Consider the following 22237-nt stretch of genomic DNA (forward strand, 5'->3'; position numbering starts at 1 on the left):
TACTCAAATTTGTCTTTTTTTATCTCATTTTTTCCTATGTTGTCCTTTTATATCAAATTTTCAAAGTGTAACCATCGCTTTGCTTGTTCTTCAAAGCTTTTATATAAAGTATTCACGAGAGAATTGTGAAGAAAAATAATAATAGGCAATAAAAGAAGGGAAGAAATAAAAGATTTTAGTGTTTTTTCTCATTTCTCTTTCCATCTCCGTAACAAGTATAAACATACATATTTCATTTTGTTTTCTCAAATTCACATTTTTTTCTCATCCATTTTAGATCAATTGATTTTTTCAAACAAAGTCTCTACAGAAGATAGTTCTGTTAACAATTAATAAAAGTTTAACTCTAAGAAATAGATATTCGTAAGGAAAATTATAACTCGTCTTTTGCAAATTGATTTTTTCATTTTTATTTAAGCTAAATATTGTTATATTTGTGAAATTGGTATCTCTAAATAGAAAAAATTTGTTGATTTTATACCTGAATTAATTTGTATATATACGAATCTAAGTTCAAATTGATATATAATTATAATTTTGGAGTGTTTTCGTCAATTTCTTTCTTCAACTTCTCACTCAAGTAAGAATATCGCTGAAGTAAAATTTTTATAAATTTTATTTTTAAATTTACTTTCATTCATCTCTCACTCAAATAAACAATAATTAATTCACTCTTAAATTCTTTTAAATTTATCTATTCACTCTCGTCCAAATCAATATTCTAAAAATGAACAAACACAAAACTTGTCCACAACAATTTATTGAGAAATTTAATTTGGTTTTTCTAAAAAGGATAAAAGAATTATATAAAATTTACCCAAAAACAAATTAATAAATATAATGTTTTTTTATCCAAATTACTTTGGTTGCATACAAATATTTAATTTCATCTAAAATTTTATTGTTTTAAATTACATTACGAATTTAAGTTTCTTTCTTTCCTCTTTTTATTTAATAACTTATTATCAAATATTTAAAATATATTCAATTAATTTTTCATATAATTTTTCATATAATTTTTCATATTATCAAATATTAAAAATATATTCACATGACACATACATAATTTATAGCAAATAAAATAAGAAACATTAACAAAAAAATTATTAAAAATTTAATAATTGTTTTTCATATGATCTAATAAAATAAAATATTAAACAGAATAACTAACATCAAATAAATTTATTAAAAGAAGATACTCCCACGCCATTGCTGGAAAATTGCCAAAATCGTCGTCACCATCAGGTTCGTTTTCCTATTTTGGATTAATCATTCTTCTTTTCTTATTATAACTGTTTAATCCAAAGAGCGAGTACAAAGGGGGCGCGTTTGGTTTGAATCATTATTCACATTTTTTAAGGAAATCAGAACAGAACACCATCCCCAAATATGAAGCATGATTATATAATAAAAATAGGTTAAAACATGGTATATTTATAAGTTGTATGAAGCTCTGTTCTTTGTCCTCTGTTGTTTAAGTGTTATGATTTTGTTGATGGACGGTTATCTCTGTGAAAATCATTGATTTATATGGATTATCTTTGATTATCTTCGTACCATCTCGTACATTTATGTTCATCTTTTGCACCTTCCTTTGTGAATCCGATCTGACAAGAATAGTCTGTGGTGTCTCAGATTATAAAAATTAGATGGATAGACCTAACCAAGAAGCCAATATGTATACTAAGGATTGGAGAAATGGACTGCCACAAGAGTTACGCCAAAGAATCATCAACCAGATGTAAGATTCAGTTTATTATTTTCTCACTGATATATATCATTTGTAATTTTTTGTTATTAAATTGCTTTTCTTCATTTTTTATAGAATGGACAAGTTAAAAAAACATATTCCTTTTCATGGTAAAAATGGATTGCATGAACTTCTTTTCATTGCTAAAAGGTTTGAAGAGAAGATTTTTACTAGTGCAACAAGTTGGGTATGTATTTGATTTTATATTTACAAATTTTTGTTTACAAACACATACAATACTAAAGCTTGATGGTTTGATTTCATATTTCCTTATTTCAGCCTGATTATCTATTGAAAATATCTTTGAAGATTCAGAGGATGGATACTAAATCCCAAGGCACCACCAGGACTAACCCACCAAATCAAGGTGGTTAACTTGAAATAGTTTCCAGTTCAGATTAAGTTAATTAGTACTCTATTGTGTGATTTTTTCACTGAAATACACATGGACGCAAAACTTCCTTAAGGAGCATAGTATTCTAAATATTTACACATGGTAGGTACAGTTGTTGGGTCATTTGTTTTTCGAGAACTCGAGTTACTTTTTAATTTTTTTTTCAAAAAAATATTCTTCCTTTTTTTAAATGAAAAAGTAAAAGGTAGAAGTTCAGTTCAGAATTGGATTTTTATTTTTTTCTATCCGCTTTTCAGAATTTAACAATATTTTATTCAAGAAATTTTTTGATTCATGTATGCTATTTAAGTTAAAAGATCTCTGTGTCATTATCATTTTATTTTTGTTTGGTGTTACATATGGATGTCAGAAGACTTTAGTGCTTACAATTAAAAAGCTTTTGCCTCCATTTGCAGTCACCAGCATTAAAGTTGAAGCTAAACAGTCAGAAATGCAACGTTTAATAGTGCCCATGCCATTGCCGAAAACATCCCTAAAGCGCCACCACCATCAGGTCCGTTTTCTAATGTTGGATTTATTGTCTCTTTCCTTTGAATCATTCTTTGAAAAAATTGGAGTTGTGTTGTTGTTGACCTTTTCAATTAATTACTATACCATCCATATTTTTATTGTTATAAAATTAATGTATTTGCATGCATAATAGGTTTAAACATGTTGGAGTGACATTATAAGTCGTATAAGCTTCTCCATTGAGGAAAAAAATATTTGATCTTATTTTCCTAATATTTTATACATTTATATTTATTTTTTGCATCTTCTTTGGGAATCCTATTTGACAATAATGCTATGGTGTTGGTGTTTCCGTTTATAAAAATTAGATGGATAACGATAATGGGAGACCTAATCAAGGTACTGAAGGCAATAGTAATTGGAGAGATGGACTGCATCCAGAGACACGCCAAATGAACATCAACACGATGTAAGATTCAGTTTTAATAATGTCTATCAGTTGTAATTTTTTACTTTTTTTTTTCTTCAATATGCAACGGCCAAGCTCCTCCGTATATATATTTTCTCCTCATAGAGCAGATGGATATTTAATGGAAAACTATAGTACTATTGAGTTCATATATGAAAGCTCTGTGAGCTGTTTTCACTGTACGTACGTTGTTGCTACCATTGCTGGTTATTGCACTGTAGTTGTTCCTGTTACCCATTATCCAAATTTTTGTATTTTCAATTTTTCATGGTTAACCACTGATACCTAGCATTAGCATGTGTACCGAACCTTGGTCTCTCTCGCTTGGTGATCCTGTCTGTCACTCACATCTCATCCCACTATTTTCTATCTTTTAATTCTATGCTTTACCTTCTCTCAGTGGTTGGATTGCTAAATAAACTTTTTAATCACCCTTTTATTTTTTAGAATTATTCTAAAATTATCTTTTTGACTTGTTATTAAATTTAATTCTATTATCAATTATTTCATTAATTTAAATGAATCATTTCTATCTTGTTACGAATTTTAATTTCTCTCTCTAGTTTTTTAAAAATCTATCACGGTGAATTTTCAATTGAAGTTTTTTAATGAGATGAGGTTGTTTTCTTTATCTGTTTGCTTTATGCATGTGTTATTTATAATAATTATTAGATCAAAACTTAGGATCTTATGATTCAAGTTACTGATTTTCTCTCTCTCTTGTTCCTAGATAGTATTTGCGACTTTAACAACGTTGGAGTAGGATATAGTCATACTTGGGTGTTGAACACTATATCACCCATAAATACAACTTCAAAGTTTTTCAATTATATTTTGTTATTGCACAACCTGTTAGAATAAACTTTTGCTATCATAGGTGTATCTGTAGAATATGAGGCACTTGTTTATTCATTTTAGATGTCTCAAAGGAGGAGCAGGGCTCAGTTTATTTTTTCCATGTTCTGTTATTATTTTTCATGTGCTATCATTATTCTCATTTGGTGTGTTTGGTTGGAGGTTTTCATCGTTTTCACAGAGGAACATGTTTGTCTTTGCATACTGATTTACGATTGTGTATTTTGCTCTTAAATGGCTTATACATATTTTCTCTTCACAGGGAATGTGTGGCAGATGGATATTTAGTGGAAAACTATAGTACTGTTAGAAGCACTTTTCTGTCATGTTTCTGATAGAGGTCATATATGCAAAGGAAGCTTAAATTCATATGAAGCAAGATAACTATTGGAGTTGAATTTATCCTTGCCTAAAAACTTGAAATCAATTCTTGAGAGGCTTGATCAATGATTCTAATCATAAGAATAAGAACAAGTGTAGGATCTAGAAGTCAGCACAAAGACAATATAAAATTCAATCTAGCCTAATAGAATAATAAGAACATAACTATGAATGAAAAAGGATTAGATTATAATTGAACCGAAAATTATAGAGCACAAAAATATGAACAGAAATTAAAAGATAAAAAGTGGAGAATACTTAGATGGTGGAAGAAGCAAGTCCCGCTATATGAATTTGAAGTTCTGCCGTCATCTTCAAGATAAGCATCAAGGAATAACAATCACTTGTGCTCCTAGAAATCAAGAAACTCATGGATGAGAATTACTCTTAGGACATGATTGAAACTTTAAATTTAGGCTCAGTTACAATCTAAACTACAATTACTATTTGAACATTGATATTACAAAGAAATTAGAGGACATGGATACTACGCTTTAGAAGTCTAGGAAGTATAAAATAAAGAAAACGAAGAACTATTTTAATGAGCAAAAGTATTTTCTCTTGTTATGTTCCTTGTAACTCTCCTTGGAACTATGTATTCTTGTTCTTTTTATTCATTTTTAATCATTCAATCATCATATTTATACGGAAAGACTATCAAAGCTATAAAACCAATCCCTGCTGCTTGAGATATCAGTTCCACTATATATGATATGTCTATGATTTCAATAAGCTTATAACATTTTAGGATTGTTTATTGACTTTGTGTTTTCTATAATTTGTATTATTTTGCTATTACATTGTTTTTCTTCATTTTCTATAGGGTTGACTCATTAGAGAAACATCTTCCTGATTCTGGTCAAGATGTATTGCCAGAACTTCATATGATTGCTCAAAGGTTTGAAAAGAAAATTTTTAATGCTGCAACAAGCTGGGTACGTATTTGATTTTAGATTTACAAATTTGTGATTATGTTTACAAACAAATACAATATGAAAGATTGATGGTTTAATGTGATATTCCCTTATTTCAGCCTGATTATCTACTGAAAATATATTTAAAGATGCATTCGATAGAGACTGGATGCCAGTGCACCAAGGCCAACGTACCAAATCAAGGTGGTTCTGGAAGTATCTAACTCGAAGTTGTTTCTAGATCAGATTATGTTATTAAGACTCTATTGTGTGATCTTTTCACCCAAATAATACACATAGATGCAAAAATTACTTAAGCAGCGTACTATTCTAAATATTTACACATATAATACAATTTTTGGCTCAGTCCGTAGTCAAGTTACTTTTTTAAAATATTTTCTTTTCCAAAATATTATTCCTCCTTTTTTTAAATGAAAAAGAAAAAAAGTAGAAGCCTAGTTCAAAATTTGATTTTTATATTTTTTCAATCACATGTCAGAATTCAGCTTTCAAGAAACTAAGAAAGAAGAAAATAAAAAAAAGTAAGGGTAACGTCAAATGAATATAAAATATCTACGTGTGTCAAAGAATCTTTACTCTTTTATTTTTGTTTGGTGTTACATATGTTACTGGATTTCAGAAGACTTGGTACTTATAATTATTTTGCCTCCATTTGCAGTCACCTACATTAAAGTTGAAGCTCAGCAGTCAGACACGCAAAGTGTAATAGTGCCCACGCCATCCCCAAAAATATCCCTAAAGCGCCATCAACATCAGGTTCCGTTTTCTAATGTTGGATTAATCATCTTTCTTTCCTTATTATAACGGTTTAATCGAAAGAGCGAGTGAAAAGAGGGTGTGTTTCCTTTGAATCATTCTTTGAAGGGAATCAGAACAAGACTCCATCGCCAAATGTGGTGAAAAACGAATTAAGATGAGGAAATACTCTATGTAATATTGGAATTTTGTTGTTATTGGCTTTTACAATTAATTACTATACCATCCATATTTGTATTCGTTATAAAATTAATGTTTTTGCATGCATTATAAGTTTAAAGATGTTGGATTGACATTATAAGTCGTATGAGCCTATCTTTTTGCATGCATTATAGGTTTAAACATGTTGGATTGATATTATAAGTCGTATAAGTCTATGTCCTTCGTCCATTGAGGAAACTTGATCTTATTTTCCTAATATTTCATACATTTATATTTTTCTTTTGCACCTTCTTTGGGAATCCGATTTGACAAGAATAGTTGGTGTTGGTGTTTAGATGGATAACGATAAGGGGAGACGTAATCAAGGTACTGAAGCCAATAGTCATTGGAGAGATGAACTGCACCCAGAGACACGACAAATATATGTCAACAAGATGTAAGATTCAGTTTTCTCTTATATTTTTTATACAGTTCATATATGGAAAGGAAGCTTAAATTTATATGAAGCAAGATAACTACGGGAGTTGAATCTATATATTCTTGCCTTAAAACTTGGAAACAATTCTTAAGAGGCTTGAATGAATGATTCTAATCATAAGAATAGGAGCAAGTGTAGGATCTAGAATTCAAGTTAGCAGAATCTAATCTTTAGGAAGAGCATAACTATGGACGGAAATCGATTAGAATATTATTGAACCGAAAATTATAGAGCATAAGAACATGAACACAAATTAAAAGATAAAAGTTGGAGAGTAGTTAGATGATGGAAGAAGCAAGGCCCGCCACTTGAATTTGAAGTTCCACTTTCATCTTCAAGATAAGCACTAAGGAATAATAACCACTTGGACTTCTAGAAATCAAGATAAAACTCATGAATGAGAATTACTCTCACAAGTGTTTGCTTCAAATTCTCTCAGTTTTTCATATATTTCAAAAGTCATTTACAAAGTAAGGGAACTACTATATTTAGCCACCCATGCTAGCCTTGGCCAAAAATACTGCAGAAAAATGAGAGAAAATTAAAAAAATTATTTTAAAACATCTAGATCTAGATCAATGGCCAAGATTATTCCCATACTTTTTATGTTTTTACACTTCCCATGCTTGTATAATTGTCTTGTTCCTTCTTCTCTTGGCCGAACTTGATGCTACTCTATACGCATGATTGAAAATTTAATTTAGACCCAGTTTCAATCTAAACTATGATTACTATTTGCACCATGATATTACAAAAAAAATAAAGGACATGGATACTAACGTTTTACAAGTCCAAGAAGTATAAAATAAAATAAAAAATGAAGAACTACTTTTATGATCGAAAGTATTATCTCTTCTTGTTATGCTCCTAGGAACTCTTTTTGGAATTATGTATTTTTGGTATTTTTCTTTATTTTTAGTCATTCAATCATCTGATTTGTACTTAGAGAGGAGAGTATCCAAATTATCAAAAACAATCCCCAGTCCATTTCTGATATCCATTATACTATATTTGTTTTTTGTTCTGCACATGTGTATGATTTCAACAAGGTCTTTTTTTACATTTTAACAAGCTTATAAACATTTCAGGATTGTCTATTGACCATAAGTTTTCTATCATTTGTATTATTTAGTTATTAAATCGCTTTTCTTCATTTTCTATAGAATGGAGATTTTAAAAAGACATCTTCCTCTTTTTGATCAAGAAAGATTCCATGAACTTCAGAAGATTGCTCAAAGGTTTGAAGAAAATATTTTTATTGCTGCAACAAGCCAGGTACGTATTTGATTATAGATTTATCAATTTGTGATTATGTTTACAATTATATTCCATTTGAAAGATTGATGGTTTAATGTGATATTCTCTTATTTCAGTCTGATTATCTAAAAAAAATATCTTTGAAGATGCTTACCAATGAGACTAAATCCCAGGGCAGCATGGCCAACGCATCATGGTTCTAGGAGTATCTAGTTTAGCTTAAGTTACTAAGACTGAATTGTGTGCTTTTTTCACTCAAATAATACACATGGACACAAATTGCTTAAACAATACTATTCCAAAATATTTACACATATGCTACTGTTTATTTTTTAAGTAGTAAAACTATGCTTATTTTTTGTAATTTTTATTTCAAGAAATGTTTTCCTCCTTTTTTTAAATGAAAACGAAAAAAAAAACAGTTCATAATTAAATTTTAAGGAACCAAATTCTGTTTTTCTTTTAGTAGTTTCTTTTTAATCACACTTAAGAATTCAATTTCAAAGGAACTAAATTTTAACATGAAAAAAGAAACTTGTATTCTTTATATAAATATTTGGCACAATATGTTTAGGTAATTTTAGATTCATATGTGTCATTAGGGAAAAAAGAAGTCGTATTCTGTCCTTACAGTGATGTAAAATATCGTTCTCATTTTATTTGTTTGGTGTTATAAATGCTGCTGGTAGATTATCTGGGTAAGTTATTTTATTTAAAGAGTTGATATAAGATTATTAATCAAATTCAATGTTTATTTGTCTTTTTGGAAATTGATTTATTTTCAAGTTAAATTACTCTTATATTGAATTTTATTTTTATGATTTTCACTTTTTTGTAATTTTTATATAGCACCATAAATTAAAATACCAATTACTTTAAATTATAATGTTAACTTTTTAGTTTCAATTAAATAATAAATTTAAAATTAATTTAACAAATATGTAAAATAGTGTGAAAATTTATTATCTCTATAAAAAGAAAATAAGTAATAGTAATAAAAAAGAGAACTAAAAGTAATAATATATATATATATATATATATATTAAAATATAAGATATAGTAGTCAAAGAAAATTAAATAATCAATAAGGCAACTCAAGTTGATTATAGCTTACAAGGTAGAAATAAACTACTTAAAGTATTCATTACAAAATATGATGGCTAAATTACTTTAGAAGCTACTACTTAGCTTATTAATTTTATCGAATGTTTTCTAAGTAGAGTTTAGTTTTGAGTAATAGTACAAGTAACTAAATTTATTTATTCAATTTATTTTTATATATTGAATTGAAATTACAATTTATTATTCAATTATTTAATTACAATTTCATAACATTAGTTGATTTAAATCTTTTCAGTTATATTATGTTTTCAATGTTCGTTTATACATTTACATTTTATCATGGATTTGTTAGTCGGTGTAAATTTTAGTGGCCTTTTCACTGGACTTTAGTACTGCATATTTCTCAAATAGTTTATACAATGATTATTTAATATCATACCCGTAAATTATAAATAAAACAAACAGGAAAACTTGATATAATTTGTTTCACCAATAAATTTTAATTATTGAATTATTAGTTTTTATCGAATATTTAAACTTTAATTTATATACATTTACACAAACAATATATTATTAGAAATATTTTCTTCTTTAATTAACTTAATTTAATTTAAATTTTCACACACGAATTCCATTTTGAACTCTCGTGAATTTATTTTTCCTTTACTTCATTCTTTAACATTCACTTTTTCTATATTGCCCTTTTATGTTAAAATTTTAAAGAGTACCTGTGATGCTGGTTTACCAATACTTTTATTTTATTTTTTATGCAAAACATTCACAAGATAATAGTAAAAGAAAAATAAAAATAAAATAATAAATATAAAAGGGGAGGAAAGATTAATGGTTTAATGTGTCTAAAATGCATGCGATGGAAACGAGATCTCAGAACAACATGCCTGATTATATATGGATAAGTTATTTTATTCAAAGTAGTTGTTATAAGATTATTAATCAAATTCAATGTTTATTTATCTTTGCAATTTTTTTATTTTTACATTTAAACTATATTGAATTTGATTTTTACAATTTTCACTTTGTGTAATTTTTATATAGCATCATATAATAAAATATTAATTAATTTAAATTATAATATATTTTTTAATATCAATTAAATACAATATTAAAATTTCACAAATATTAAAAGTAGTGTCATAATTTATTATTTCTATAAAAAGAAAATTAAAGATAATAAAATGATAAGTTAAAATATAAGAAATATGAGTGAAAAAAATTAAATAAATTACAAGTAAGCTCAAGTGGATTGTAACTTATAAGGTAAACATAAGCTTCTTTATTTATTAAATAATGATATGGTTTTTAAATTACGTTGTAAGCTGTTGTAAGCTATTAGTTTATTGATAGCATAGTCTGTTTTAGCAGTTTAATAGCATAGTCTGGAATTTTTACTTTTTCTCTAAAAAAAAGTTTATATGATTATATAATCTAAAAAATATTTCTAATTTTCAGATTACAGTTTAAAAATTTAAATCAGCAAGACATTAAAATTTTTCATATTTACAAGACACAAAAAGAAAGTACGGAGGTGATAGAGAAAATAGCCATTTTATAAAAGTCACATTTCACTAATTATAAGCTTTTATTTAACATGTTTCAATTAGTTTAGTATTTTAGTGATACAAAATTTTACACGATAGAAGAAAGAAATTAAAATATGTTGCATACGATGCTAGATCATTTGCTCCAATGAAAAAAAGCAGAGAAAAATAGCACTCGTACTATTAATTCCAGACAGTCCCCCAGAGGACTAGGTTACGATCCCCTCAATTGTCCCTCTTAGAAAACCAACACATACGCTTACATAGCTCCAATAAAACTTTCACCAAGGCAACGTTCAAAAAATAACTAGCCTAGTCCTAGAATGGATGTGACATCATCAATATAAACTCACCATCTAGCCTAGTCATAGAATGGATGTGACATCAATATAAACTCACCATCACAAACAAATATGCTCGACATGATAACCCGACAAAACTACACTCATTAATCAACCTAGCTTTTCCACAAACGGTTCAATCAAGCTTTGGCCATTGACTATTTTTGTTGTTGCAATAATCAAATCATATGTCATGCCCTCCTACAAAATAAACCACATTGAGAATTATAAGATAAGAAGCAGTCAAAAATATTTATTCATAATGCCCAGTCAATTGGATAAAGCAATCAAAAAGATTTATTCATAAGCCTATTTGTTCTTTCAACCTATTTGATATATTATTTTTTATCTTTATCTTTAATTTTTTAATTAGTTTGTTATTATTTTTTATTTGTATTTTGGACTTAGTTCATATTTCTTATATTATAAATAGAGAATCCTATGTGTGTATTTAATACAAGGGCGATTAATTTCAAATATAGTTTTTCACTATATTCAACATTGTATCTAGAGCATAAAGTTTTTTGTTCGTACCACCGTCACATCGCCGACGTTAATGTCGTTGTCTCCATTGCCGACCACCTTGATTGGACCTCTTTTGAGTTCTAGGTTTTGTAGTCTCTTGCTTGTTCATGGCTTCTAACCTGTCCATATATGCTAACTATGTCAGTGTGCATTTATCTATTGATAAGTTAAATGGTACTAATTATGCGACTTGGGCATCAGACGTTAAAGTTTGGCTTAAGAGTCAAGGTATCTTGATCATATTACTCAGAATGTGACAACTATTGATTCCACCCATTGGTTGAAAGTTGATGCTCAGTTATGCATTGTTCTCAAAGGTACCCTTCATTTCTCTTTAAAACAAATTTTTCGTTCCTATGAAACATGTTTTGAAATATGAGAACACGCTAAATTATTATACATCAATGATATTCAACGTCTTTATGGTGTTTGTTATGATCTTCTCAATGTTCTTGCTCCTCGGTGTCAGGACTCTATGACTGATTATATGGGTAAAATTCATGCTTTTTTTCATGAGTTTAATGAATTATTGTCTCCTGCTTCTACTCCTGCCAAAGAAATAGAGTAACGGTCAAAGTTCTTTATGCTGTTAGGATTGCACGGCCTTGCTGATGAGTATTCTCATGTTCGTGATCAAATTTTGGGTTCACCTGTTTTTTCCACTTTGACTTCTACTTGTTCCACTCTTTTATATGTACCTAGTAGACCCATTGTCAACACCCAATTTCGTTCGGGTGATTAAATAATATAGTTTTGATGAAATTTATTTTATTTTATGATTATTTTACTTTGTTATTTTGAGTTATTGTATTTGAGTCTATTTTATTATACTGTACTTTATTTCATTTATTTTATCTTAATCTTATTTCAAAAAGAAACAAAAAAATGGCAAAGTTCAACTTTCTCGGTCTGCTTTCTTTTTCCACGCTATCTCCCATTCTTGTGCAAATCTTCTCGTGCGCCATGCATGCTTCTATACTGCCTTTAGCTAGCACACAGCAGAGCAGAGTAGGGGCTGTTGCAGGAAGCAATCATTGAACAGGCCACGCTTTTGACTTTGGTTTCATCTGACCCGTGAATATGGTTAAGGGGGAGAGCCATTAACGCTGGGGGACTCTCACACGACTGTAGGAACGAAATTCTCCACCAAGCGGGAGGGAAAGCCCAGGAACATTTTCACAGAAACAAAAAAGGAAAAAATTGATCCCTCCCCGTTCACACAACATGACCCTCACCATCACCATCAACCAGAATCGACTCTCGTTAGCACTTTCATTGTCGTAGCTCGCAGGCACTTACGAAGCAAGGAAAAGGAGTCAGAAGAAAAGTGCTACAAGGGCTTCCAAGAAGGAAAAAACGTAGAAGCTAAGAGTAAGTCTTCACTCTTAAATTACTCATATGCTATGAATGTCTGGGTCATGGTCGTTGTCTGTCTATATTGGGTTGATATCGGTTTCCATCTGTTTTGATAATGCTTGGCATGGTTTGCTTGCTCATATTTGGACTAAATATGTAATTATAGTGGGATATATATTTCTGTTACTTCTGGCTTGCTTCTGTACCCTCCTTCATCCATTCCCAACAACCCAAACACGCCTCACGACCTTCAACAATCAAAGACCAATGCTCTCTTTGCAGAACCCAAACCTGCAAACTGATATCCTCATACACAACTCCATTATCATCGTCAACCGACTTGTAATACCGAAATCCCCAATGCCGTTTTCCTGCAAGAAAAAGAATTAATCCAAACACCCACCCTGAATCAATTACAGCAATGACAAACCCAGTCTGATAACGGAACTAGGTCCCCTTCCTCTGTTCACCTCAAGCCGCCAACGAAGGGGTTAACCCTCAAACATGGTCTTGGCACTGTATTCTCTGGTAACTAAACAATGGGACCCCTAGAGGTGGTAGGCGCAGTGGCAGTTTCAGGAGTGGCTGCGACGGTGACGGTTTTAGGGGTAGAGATGGATTTGGTCGTGGCGGTGGAGTACGTCAAGGCGGTGACCGGCAACGACCTCGGCGGCGACCTGCATCACTGGCACGACCTTGGCTCACGGCTTGCGGTGGTTGGCCTCACCGGGGGTGGCGTCGGCGTGGCGTGGAGAGGCGAGAGTTTCTCTCTCGCGCGCGAAGAAGCGGAGAAGAAAGGGAGAGCAGAAGCTTGGCGCGGCAACCGGTGGGGTCTGTGGCGGCGATCGGCCCACTGGTGGCGTCCTGGTTTAGCGGCTGGCGGCGACCGGTTTGGCGGAGGTGGTGGCGCGTGTGCACGAACAGGCGGAGGTCCACTTTTAGCTGCCTCGTTTGGAAGAGAGACTCTAGGTCTCTGTTTGGGTTCTGAGCTGCGTGTTTGAATGGGGTAAAGAGTGGGAGACCCCTAATGCTCCTCAGTGAGGGAAAGAACCCAAACCCTTGGGCCCACGTTCTTGGGCCAGATCCATTTTTTGAAACAAAAAAAAACTCTATCTTCCCTTTGCACGCACCCATCTCCCGTTCGCAATCCCACTTCCCATTCACACCCTTTTCCGTTTGGGCTTGGCCCAGTCCGTTATTCGAAATAAACCTGGTTTAGACATCCCTGTTCTCACTTCCACACCCCCTTTCAGTTTGGGTTTAGGCCCAGTTTATTTACAAAAGGAAAAATGATTTGGACACCCCATTTTTTCATTTAGGCACCTCCATAATTTTGTATTTTATTTATTTATTTACTTTTATTTAATTTGTTTTTGTTTCCTATTGTATCTTATTTAATTTGTTCTCTATTTTAAATATCTACCTTTTTAAAAAAAATATAATAATACATAAGAATAAAATATATATATATAAAATTACAAAAATATATTTTAAAGGTTAAGCACACGTGTGACCACTCGCGTCGTCGTTGTGCTTGAAACATTTTCTCTCGTCTTAAATAAAAATATATTTTGAAGGTTAAGCACGCTTGTGACCGCTCACATCGTCATTGTGCTAGAAACATTTTCTTCTTTCTTAAATAAAAATTACAAAAAATATTTTAAAGGTTAAGCACATGTGTGATCGCTCGCATGATCCTTGTGCTAGAAACCTTTTCTTCTTTCTTAAATAAAAATTACAAAAAATATTTTAAAGGTTAAGCAAATGTGTGATCGCTCGCATCGTCCTTGTGCTAGAAACCTTTTTAACTTTCTTAAATAAAAATTACAAAAAATATTTTAAAGGTTAAGCACATGATCGCTCACATCGTCCTTGTGTTAGAAACCTTTTCTTCTTTCTTAAATAAAAATTACAAAAAATTATTTTAAAGGTTAAGCACATGTGTGATCGCTCGCATCGTTCTTGTGCTAAAAACCTTTTCTCTTTTTCTTTATAAAAAATACCAAAAAATATTTTAAAGGTTAAGCGCATGTGTGATCGCTCGCATCGTCCTTATGCTAAAGACCTCTCCTCTTTCTTTTTATAAAAAAATACCAAAAATGAAAAAAAAACTTTCAAAAACTAAAAACATCCACATTTTCAAACAACAAACAATTTCTCAGCCAGAACTACGTGATCCTTGATTCTCCATCAAGAGTGGAGATACGTAAGAGCAAGGCTAGTCCTTGTCAGGTTCACTTGCCAAAAATCCAAAATCATTTCCAAACAAAATTCTAAAACAATTTCCTAAACGAAATTTTCAACACAGTTTCCAAAAGAACTACGTAATCCTGATTTCTCATTCTGAATGAGAATACGTAGGAGCAAGGTCAATCCTTGTCGGGTCCAAAAAACTAAAAAATATATTTTGTTTCTTTAGGGTTTTATTTTAGGGGATAGTTAAACATTTTCAAAACCACATCATATTCGCGTATTTAGTTAAAGGTACTGCCTTAAGGCAGACATTGTAGGGTGCTAATACGTTCCTTACACGTAACCGACTCCCGAACCTAGAATTTGGTTCTTGTAGACCATGCCTTATCATTTTATGGTTTTTTCGTAGTTTTCCAGAATAAACTATGGTGGCGACTCCAAATCTCTTTTCAAAAACCGCGTCTTTTTTTGGATTGTCGTCCCGTCGCGATTCCGATTGTGACACCCATCAATGATACATATGTTTCCTCTACGTTGGCATCTCAACGTCATGACCGCAATCACTCTCACAAACCAGGAAAATGAGAGATTTATATGGAGCAACCTCCAGGATTTGTTGCTCAGGAGGAGTCTTCTAGGTTGGTATGTCGTCTTCGCAAATTTTTATATGGCCTAAAACAATCTCTTAAGGTCTGGTTTGGAAACTTTAGTAATGTTGTTCAACAATTTGATATGACTCGGTGTGAGGCAGATGTTTAGGTAATTCTTTTCCATGACACTTCAGAATTCAATTTCCAAGGAACTAAATTCTAACATGAAAAAAGAAACTTGTATTATTTATATAATTATTTGGCACATGTTTAGGTAATTTTGGATTCATGTGTATCATTAGAGTAGAAAAAGTCGTATTTTCACGTGTCATAATAATGTAAAATATCATCATCATCATCTTCTTATTTTTGTTTGGTGTTATATATGTTGTTGGTAGATTAGTTGGGTAAGCTATTTTATTTAAAGGAGTTGATATAAGATTATCATCAAATTTAATGTTTATTTGTTTTTGGAAATTGAATTTTTTTTTCAATTTAAACTACTCTATTGAATTTTATTTTTATGATTTTCACTTTTTGTAATTTTTATAAAGCACCAGAAAATAAAATACTAATTATTTTAAATTATAACATCTCTCTTCATTCATATTGTACGCTAAAGGAAGACTATCCAAGTTATGAAAACAATTTCTACTACTTGCACTTGCACTCCTCTCGTATTCATTATACTATATTTCTTTTTTCTTCTAGATATGTGTATTTAAGGTCTTCTTAAATTTTAACATCGATTTTCTTCATTTTTCAGAGGGTGAACTCGTTAACCAGACATATTTTTGATATATCTAAATTTTTTATATTCATTTGATATTATCCTTGTTTACTTTTTTTTCTACTACTTGCACTTGCACTCCTCTCTTATTCACTATACTATATTTCTTTTTTCTTCTAGATATGTGTATTTAAGGTTTTCTTAAATTTTAACATCGATTTTCTTCATTTTTCAGAGGGTGAACTCGTTAACGAGACATATTTTTGATATATCTAAATTTTTTATATTCATTTGATATTATCCTTGTTTACTTTTTTTTTTCTTAAACAAATACAAAGGTTTACATTTTTATGACCATTTTATTCTTATGTTTTATGTTAAATGAATGTAAAAGTATGTTATGGTACCATTAGTCTTTCAAAAATTTGCTTAAAGGTTTGAAGAGAAGATTTTTAGTGCTGCAACAAATAGAGTTCATATTTGATTTTAGATTTACAAATTTGTAATTATATTTACAAACCCAAACAATATGAAAGGTTGATGGTTTAATGTGATATTCGCTCAATCTGATTATCTACTAAAAATATCTTCAAATATGTAAGTGATGGATATGGGAATCCGGACACTGAGACCAATCCGCCTGGTTATATAAATACATTATTTTATTCAAAGTAGTTGTTATTAGACTATTAATCAAATTTAATGTTTATTTATCTTTACAATTTTTTTTTCATTTAAACTATTATCTTAATCTCAATTTGATTTATCAATTTATTATTTGTTATTTGATTCAATTAAATATTAATTTCATTTTTAAAACTGAACAATTTCTGCATTCTTTAAACCAAATTTAACTTTTATACATTTTTATTAAAATTTATATTTTTATTAAATACGTTTGAGAATAATAAGTTAATTGAAATTTATATTTTATATTGTACTTCATTTAAAATTGTTTTAAAATTTTAAATTTATTTGTTTTGAATTGTTATAATTTCTTTTTTAAATTTTACATTTGAATTTATAAAATTATTATTTTTGAAATAACTCTCAAATTTGTAAAAAAAAATATTAAATTTTACATATTTTAAAAATATACAGATATTTGAAATATAAGTTGAAATAAAAAATAATAATATTAGAGTATAGTATAATAAAATATTAATATAAATAAAGTTCAATAAAAAATTTAAAATTTAAAAAATTAATATAAAAATATAAATTTAAATAAACCGTATTCTTAGAAAAAAATATTTAAGAAAATTTTCAATTTTATATAAATATGATATAATATTTCTATAAAAGTTACATTTAGTTTTAATATGAATAGAACGAAATTAATCAATTAAAAAAATAATAAATTTGAATTAAATTAAAATAATAAATATACGAATCAAATCTAAATTATGATAATAACATTTGATATATATAACGTGACAATAGCGGTGTACACAGTTAACTGAAACAACATTAGCTATGGAAATAGCTAATGTTATGGAAATAATGCTATTTTTTTGTCCTTTTCTTGTATATCACTCTGTTTTCTTGGAAAATGGTGCATCTAAGCATGTGTAATAGGATAAATGGGACAAGAGAAACGTGCAAATAATATCATAGGACTACTTACATGTTAAAGGTATATCAGTATAAATGAAACAATTGTCCAAAAGGAAAAAGAAACAAATGCAAATAATATCATCTTGTAATAGCTGATAGCAAGAGGAGATTGATTCCAATCTTCTATATATACCTCTCATGTCTTCTCAACACATACCATTAATTCTCAAACCTTGAGGTGGCAGGTGTTGAAGGAATGTTTTCGTTATTATACATATTTCACCTCACGATGAAAAGAGAATTAATGGTATGTGTTGAGAAGACATGAGAGGTATATATAGAAGATTGAAATCAATCTCCTCTTGCTATTAGCTATTACAAGATGATATTATTTGCATTTGTTTCTTTTCCCTTTTAGACAATTGTTTCATTTATACTGATATACCTTTAACATGTAAGTAATCCTATGATATTATTTGCACGTTTCTCTTGTCCCATTTCTCCTATTGCACATGCTTAGATGCACCATTTTCCAAGAAAACACGATGATATACAAGAAAATGACAAAAAAATAGCATTATTTTCATAACAAAATTTATTAAAAAATAGAAGTACAACTCATAAAATTTCTCATAGAAAAATATTAAATAAGTTCATATTTTTTATATCATTCCATTTTGTTCCTATTTTAAAATTTTTAATGCAATTAGAGCTGTGTTTTTTAGGTTGTAATATTTTTTATAAAAAAAATATCTCCTCTTAAGCTAGTGTTGTTTCCGGTAACTATGTACACCGCTATTTTTTTAATTGATTAATTTCGTTCTATTCATATTAAAAGTAAATGTAACTTTTATAGAAATATTATATCATACTTTTATAAAATTGAAAATTTTCTTAAATATTTTTTTCTAAGATTACGTTTATTTAAATTTATATTTTTAATATTAATTTTTAAAATTTTACATTTTTTATTGAACTTTATTTATATTGATATTTTATTATACTATACTCTAATATTATTATTTTTTATTTCAACTTATATTTCAAATATCTGTATATTTTTAAAATATATAAAATTTAATATTTTTTTTTACAAATTCGAGAGTTATTTCAAAAATAATAATTTTATAAATTCAAATGTAAAATTTAAAAAAGAAATTATAACAATTCAAAACAAATAAATTTAAAATTTTAAAACAATTTTAAATGAAGTACAATATAAAATATAAATTTCAATTAACTTATTATTCTCAAACGTATTTAATAAAAATATAAATTTTAATAAAAATGTATAAAAATTAAATTTGGTTTAAAGAATGGAGAAATTGTTCAGTTTTAAAAATGAAATTAATATTTAATTGAATCAAATAACAAATAATAAATTGATAAATCAAATTGAGATTAAGATAATAGTTTAAATGGAAAAAAAATTGTAAAGATAAATAAACATTAAATTTGATTAATAGTCTAATAACAACTACTTTGAATAAAATAATGTATCTATATAATCAGGCCGATTGGTCTCAGTGTCCGAATTCCCTTATCCATCACATACATATTTGAAGATATTTTTAGTATATAATTAGATTGAGGGAATATCATATTAAACCATCAACCTTTCATATTGTTTGGGTTTGTAAATATAATTACAAATTTGTAAATCTAAAATCAAATATGCACTTTGTTTGTTGCAGCACTAAAAATCTTCTCTTCAATCCTTTAAGCAAATTTTTGAAAGACTAACGCTATCATAACATACTTTTACATTCATTTAACATAAGAATAAAATAGTCATAAAAATGTAAACTTTTGTATTTTTTTAAGAAAAAAAAAGTAAATAAGGATAATATCAAATGAATATAAAAAATTTAGGTGTATCAAATAATCGTTTTTCTTTATGAAATTCTTACAATCCATCTAGATCATAATCAAAAATATGTTTCGTTAACGAGTTCACCCGGTAGAAAATGAAGGAAATCGATGTTAAAATTTAAGAAGACCTTAAATACACATATCTAGAAGAAAAAAGAAATATAGTAAGTGAATACTAGAGAAAAGGAGTGCAAGTGCAAGTAGTATAAATTGTTTGGGTGTTGCTTCCTCCACCACCACACCTTTCTCCCTCCACCCCCCTTTACTATTTTGCTCCTCAGTAAAATTTTATTTTTAGGATTATTATTTTTTAATTTTATCCACTCACAACCTATTTCGCTAATAACCTATTCTAGTCACGTACATGAGTAAAATACTTTTCTTTCATTTTAAGATTATATTTCTTCTTCTCTTTCTTTCGTTGTTGTGATATACTACAAGTTGCAAAGGTTGGTGGTGATGGAAAGAATTATCAAGCAGTCTCCCTCTCGTGGTGCAGTGTCGCTCTCGTGGTGCAGTGCGTGTCGTGCTTCCTCCAGGTACATATTCGAATAAACTTTGAAATAAAACCCTAAAATAAAAAACATAACCTTTAAATGGAGGTGACATCCTTCAACGGATGTCAACATCCGTTTAAGGAAAAACGGATGTCGACATCCATTTTACCTTAAACGGATGTTGACATCCGTTGAAGATGTCACCTCCGTTTAAAGGTTACGTTTTTTATTTTAGGGTTTGTTTTATTAGGAGACATACGTTGAAGGATGTCACCTCCTTTGATGTATACTTCCTCACGCTGGTTGATGCTCTGGACGCTCCTCGATGTTCCTCCACACCACGGCGGCAATGGAAGCTTTCAAACCAAAAAAAAAAATTGGAAAGAAAAAGGAAACGAAGTGCACGAGGTGGGGAGGTGAAACGGAAATGGGGAAAGAGAAAGAGAGTTCAGTGAGTGGGTGCGGAAAAAGTAAAATTAGGATTTCAAATTATTTAAAATAGGGTAAAAGTAAAAATCTTTTTAACTTAAGGATACAATTGTATCTACAGACAACGATAACCAAAGACAGCTTTAACACGTCTACATTATTCTTTTCCATCACACTTAAGAATTCAATTTCCAAGGAACTAAATTCTAACATGAAAAAAGAAACTTGTATTATTTATATAATTATTTGGCACATGTTTAGGTAATTTTGGATTCATATGTATCATTAGAGTAGAAAAAGTCGTATTTTCACGTGTCATAATAATGTAAAATATCATCATCATCATCTTATTTTTTTTTGGTGCTATATATGTTGTTGGTAGATTATTTGGGTAAGCTATTTTATTTAAAGGAGTTGATATAAGATTATCATCAAATTTAATGTTTATTTGTTTTTGGAAATTGATTTTTTTTTCAATTTAAACTACTCTATTGAATTTTATTTTTATGATTTTCACTTTTTGTAATTTTTATATAGCACCAGAAAATAAAATACTAATTATTTTAAATTATAACATCTCTCTTCATTCATATTGTACGCTAAAGGGAGACTATCCAAGTTATGAAAACAATTTCTACTACTTGCACCCCTTTTTTCTGGTATTCACTATACTATATTTCTTTTTTCTTCTAGATATGTGTATTTAAAGTTTTCTTAAATTTTAACATTAGTTTTCTTCATTTTCTATAGAGTGAACTCTGTTAACGAGACATATTTTTTATTATGATCGAGATGGATTGTAAGAATTTCATAAAGAAAAACAATTATTTGATACACTTAAATTTTTTATATTCATTTGATATTATCTTTATTTACTTTTTTCTTTCTTAAAAAAATATAAAAGTTTACACTTTTATGACCATTTTATTCTTATGTTTTGTGTTAAATGAATATAAAAGTATGTTATGGTATCATTACTCTTTCAAAAATTTGCTTAAAGGTTTAAAGAGAAGATTTTTAGTGCTGCAACAAACAGAGTGCATATTTGATTTTAGATTTACAAATTTGTGATTATATTTACAAATCCAAACAATATGAAAGGTTGATGGTTTAATGTGATATTCGCTCAATCTGATTATCTACTAAAAATATCTTCAAATATGTAAGTGATGGATATGGGAATCCGGACACTGAGACCAATCCGCCTGGTTATATAAATACATTATTTTATTCAAAGTAGTTGTTATTAGACTATTAATCAAATTTAATGTTTATTTATCTTTACAATTTTTTTTTTCATTTAAACTATTATCTTAATCTCAAATTGATTTATCAATTTATTATTTTTTATTTGATTCAATTAAATATTAATTTCATTTTTAAAACTGAACAATTTCTCCATTCTTTAAACCAAATTTAAGTTTTATACATTTTTATTAAAATTTATATTTTTATTAAATACGTTTGAGAATAATAAGTTAATTGAAATTTATATTTTATATTGTACTTCATTTAAAATTGTTTTAAAATTTAAATTTATTTGTTTTGAATTGTTATAATTTCTTTTTTAAATTTTACATTTGAATTTATAAAATTATTATTTTTGAAATAACTCTCG

The 22237-nt window shown here is 28.9% G+C and overlaps 1 protein-coding gene across 3 annotated transcripts; it reads left to right on the plus strand.

The window, feature by feature from the left end:
• The first annotated feature begins 1199 nt into the window (after nucleotides 1–1199).
• LOC108333751 (mediator of RNA polymerase II transcription subunit 15a) lies at nucleotides 1200–8207 on the plus strand. 3 transcript variants are annotated; one of them, XM_017569227.2, is made up of 12 exons: nucleotides 1200–1245; nucleotides 1636–1741; nucleotides 1826–1937; nucleotides 2030–2117; nucleotides 2561–2658; nucleotides 2984–3084; nucleotides 5144–5255; nucleotides 5354–5438; nucleotides 5914–6011; nucleotides 6509–6609; nucleotides 7815–7926; nucleotides 8025–8207. In XM_017569227.2, the coding sequence occupies exons 2-12, from the start codon at nucleotides 1650–1652 to the stop codon at nucleotides 8109–8111; spliced, it is 1086 nt and encodes a 361-aa protein (XP_017424716.1). In that variant the 5' UTR covers nucleotides 1200–1245; nucleotides 1636–1649; the 3' UTR covers nucleotides 8112–8207. The 3 variants fall into 3 exon arrangements, with proteins under 3 accessions (XP_017424716.1, XP_052726903.1, XP_052726902.1); XM_052870942.1 differs by lacking the exons at nucleotides 1200–1245; nucleotides 1826–1937 and having other exon boundaries at nucleotides 1640–1741; XM_052870943.1 differs by lacking the exons at nucleotides 1200–1245; nucleotides 1826–1937; nucleotides 2030–2117 and having other exon boundaries at nucleotides 1449–1741.
• Nucleotides 8208–22237: the final 14030 nt, after the last annotated feature.

Source organism: Vigna angularis, chromosome 11, assembly GCF_016808095.1.
Source record: "Vigna angularis cultivar LongXiaoDou No.4 chromosome 11, ASM1680809v1, whole genome shotgun sequence".
Taxonomy (NCBI): domain Eukaryota; kingdom Viridiplantae; phylum Streptophyta; class Magnoliopsida; order Fabales; family Fabaceae; genus Vigna; species Vigna angularis.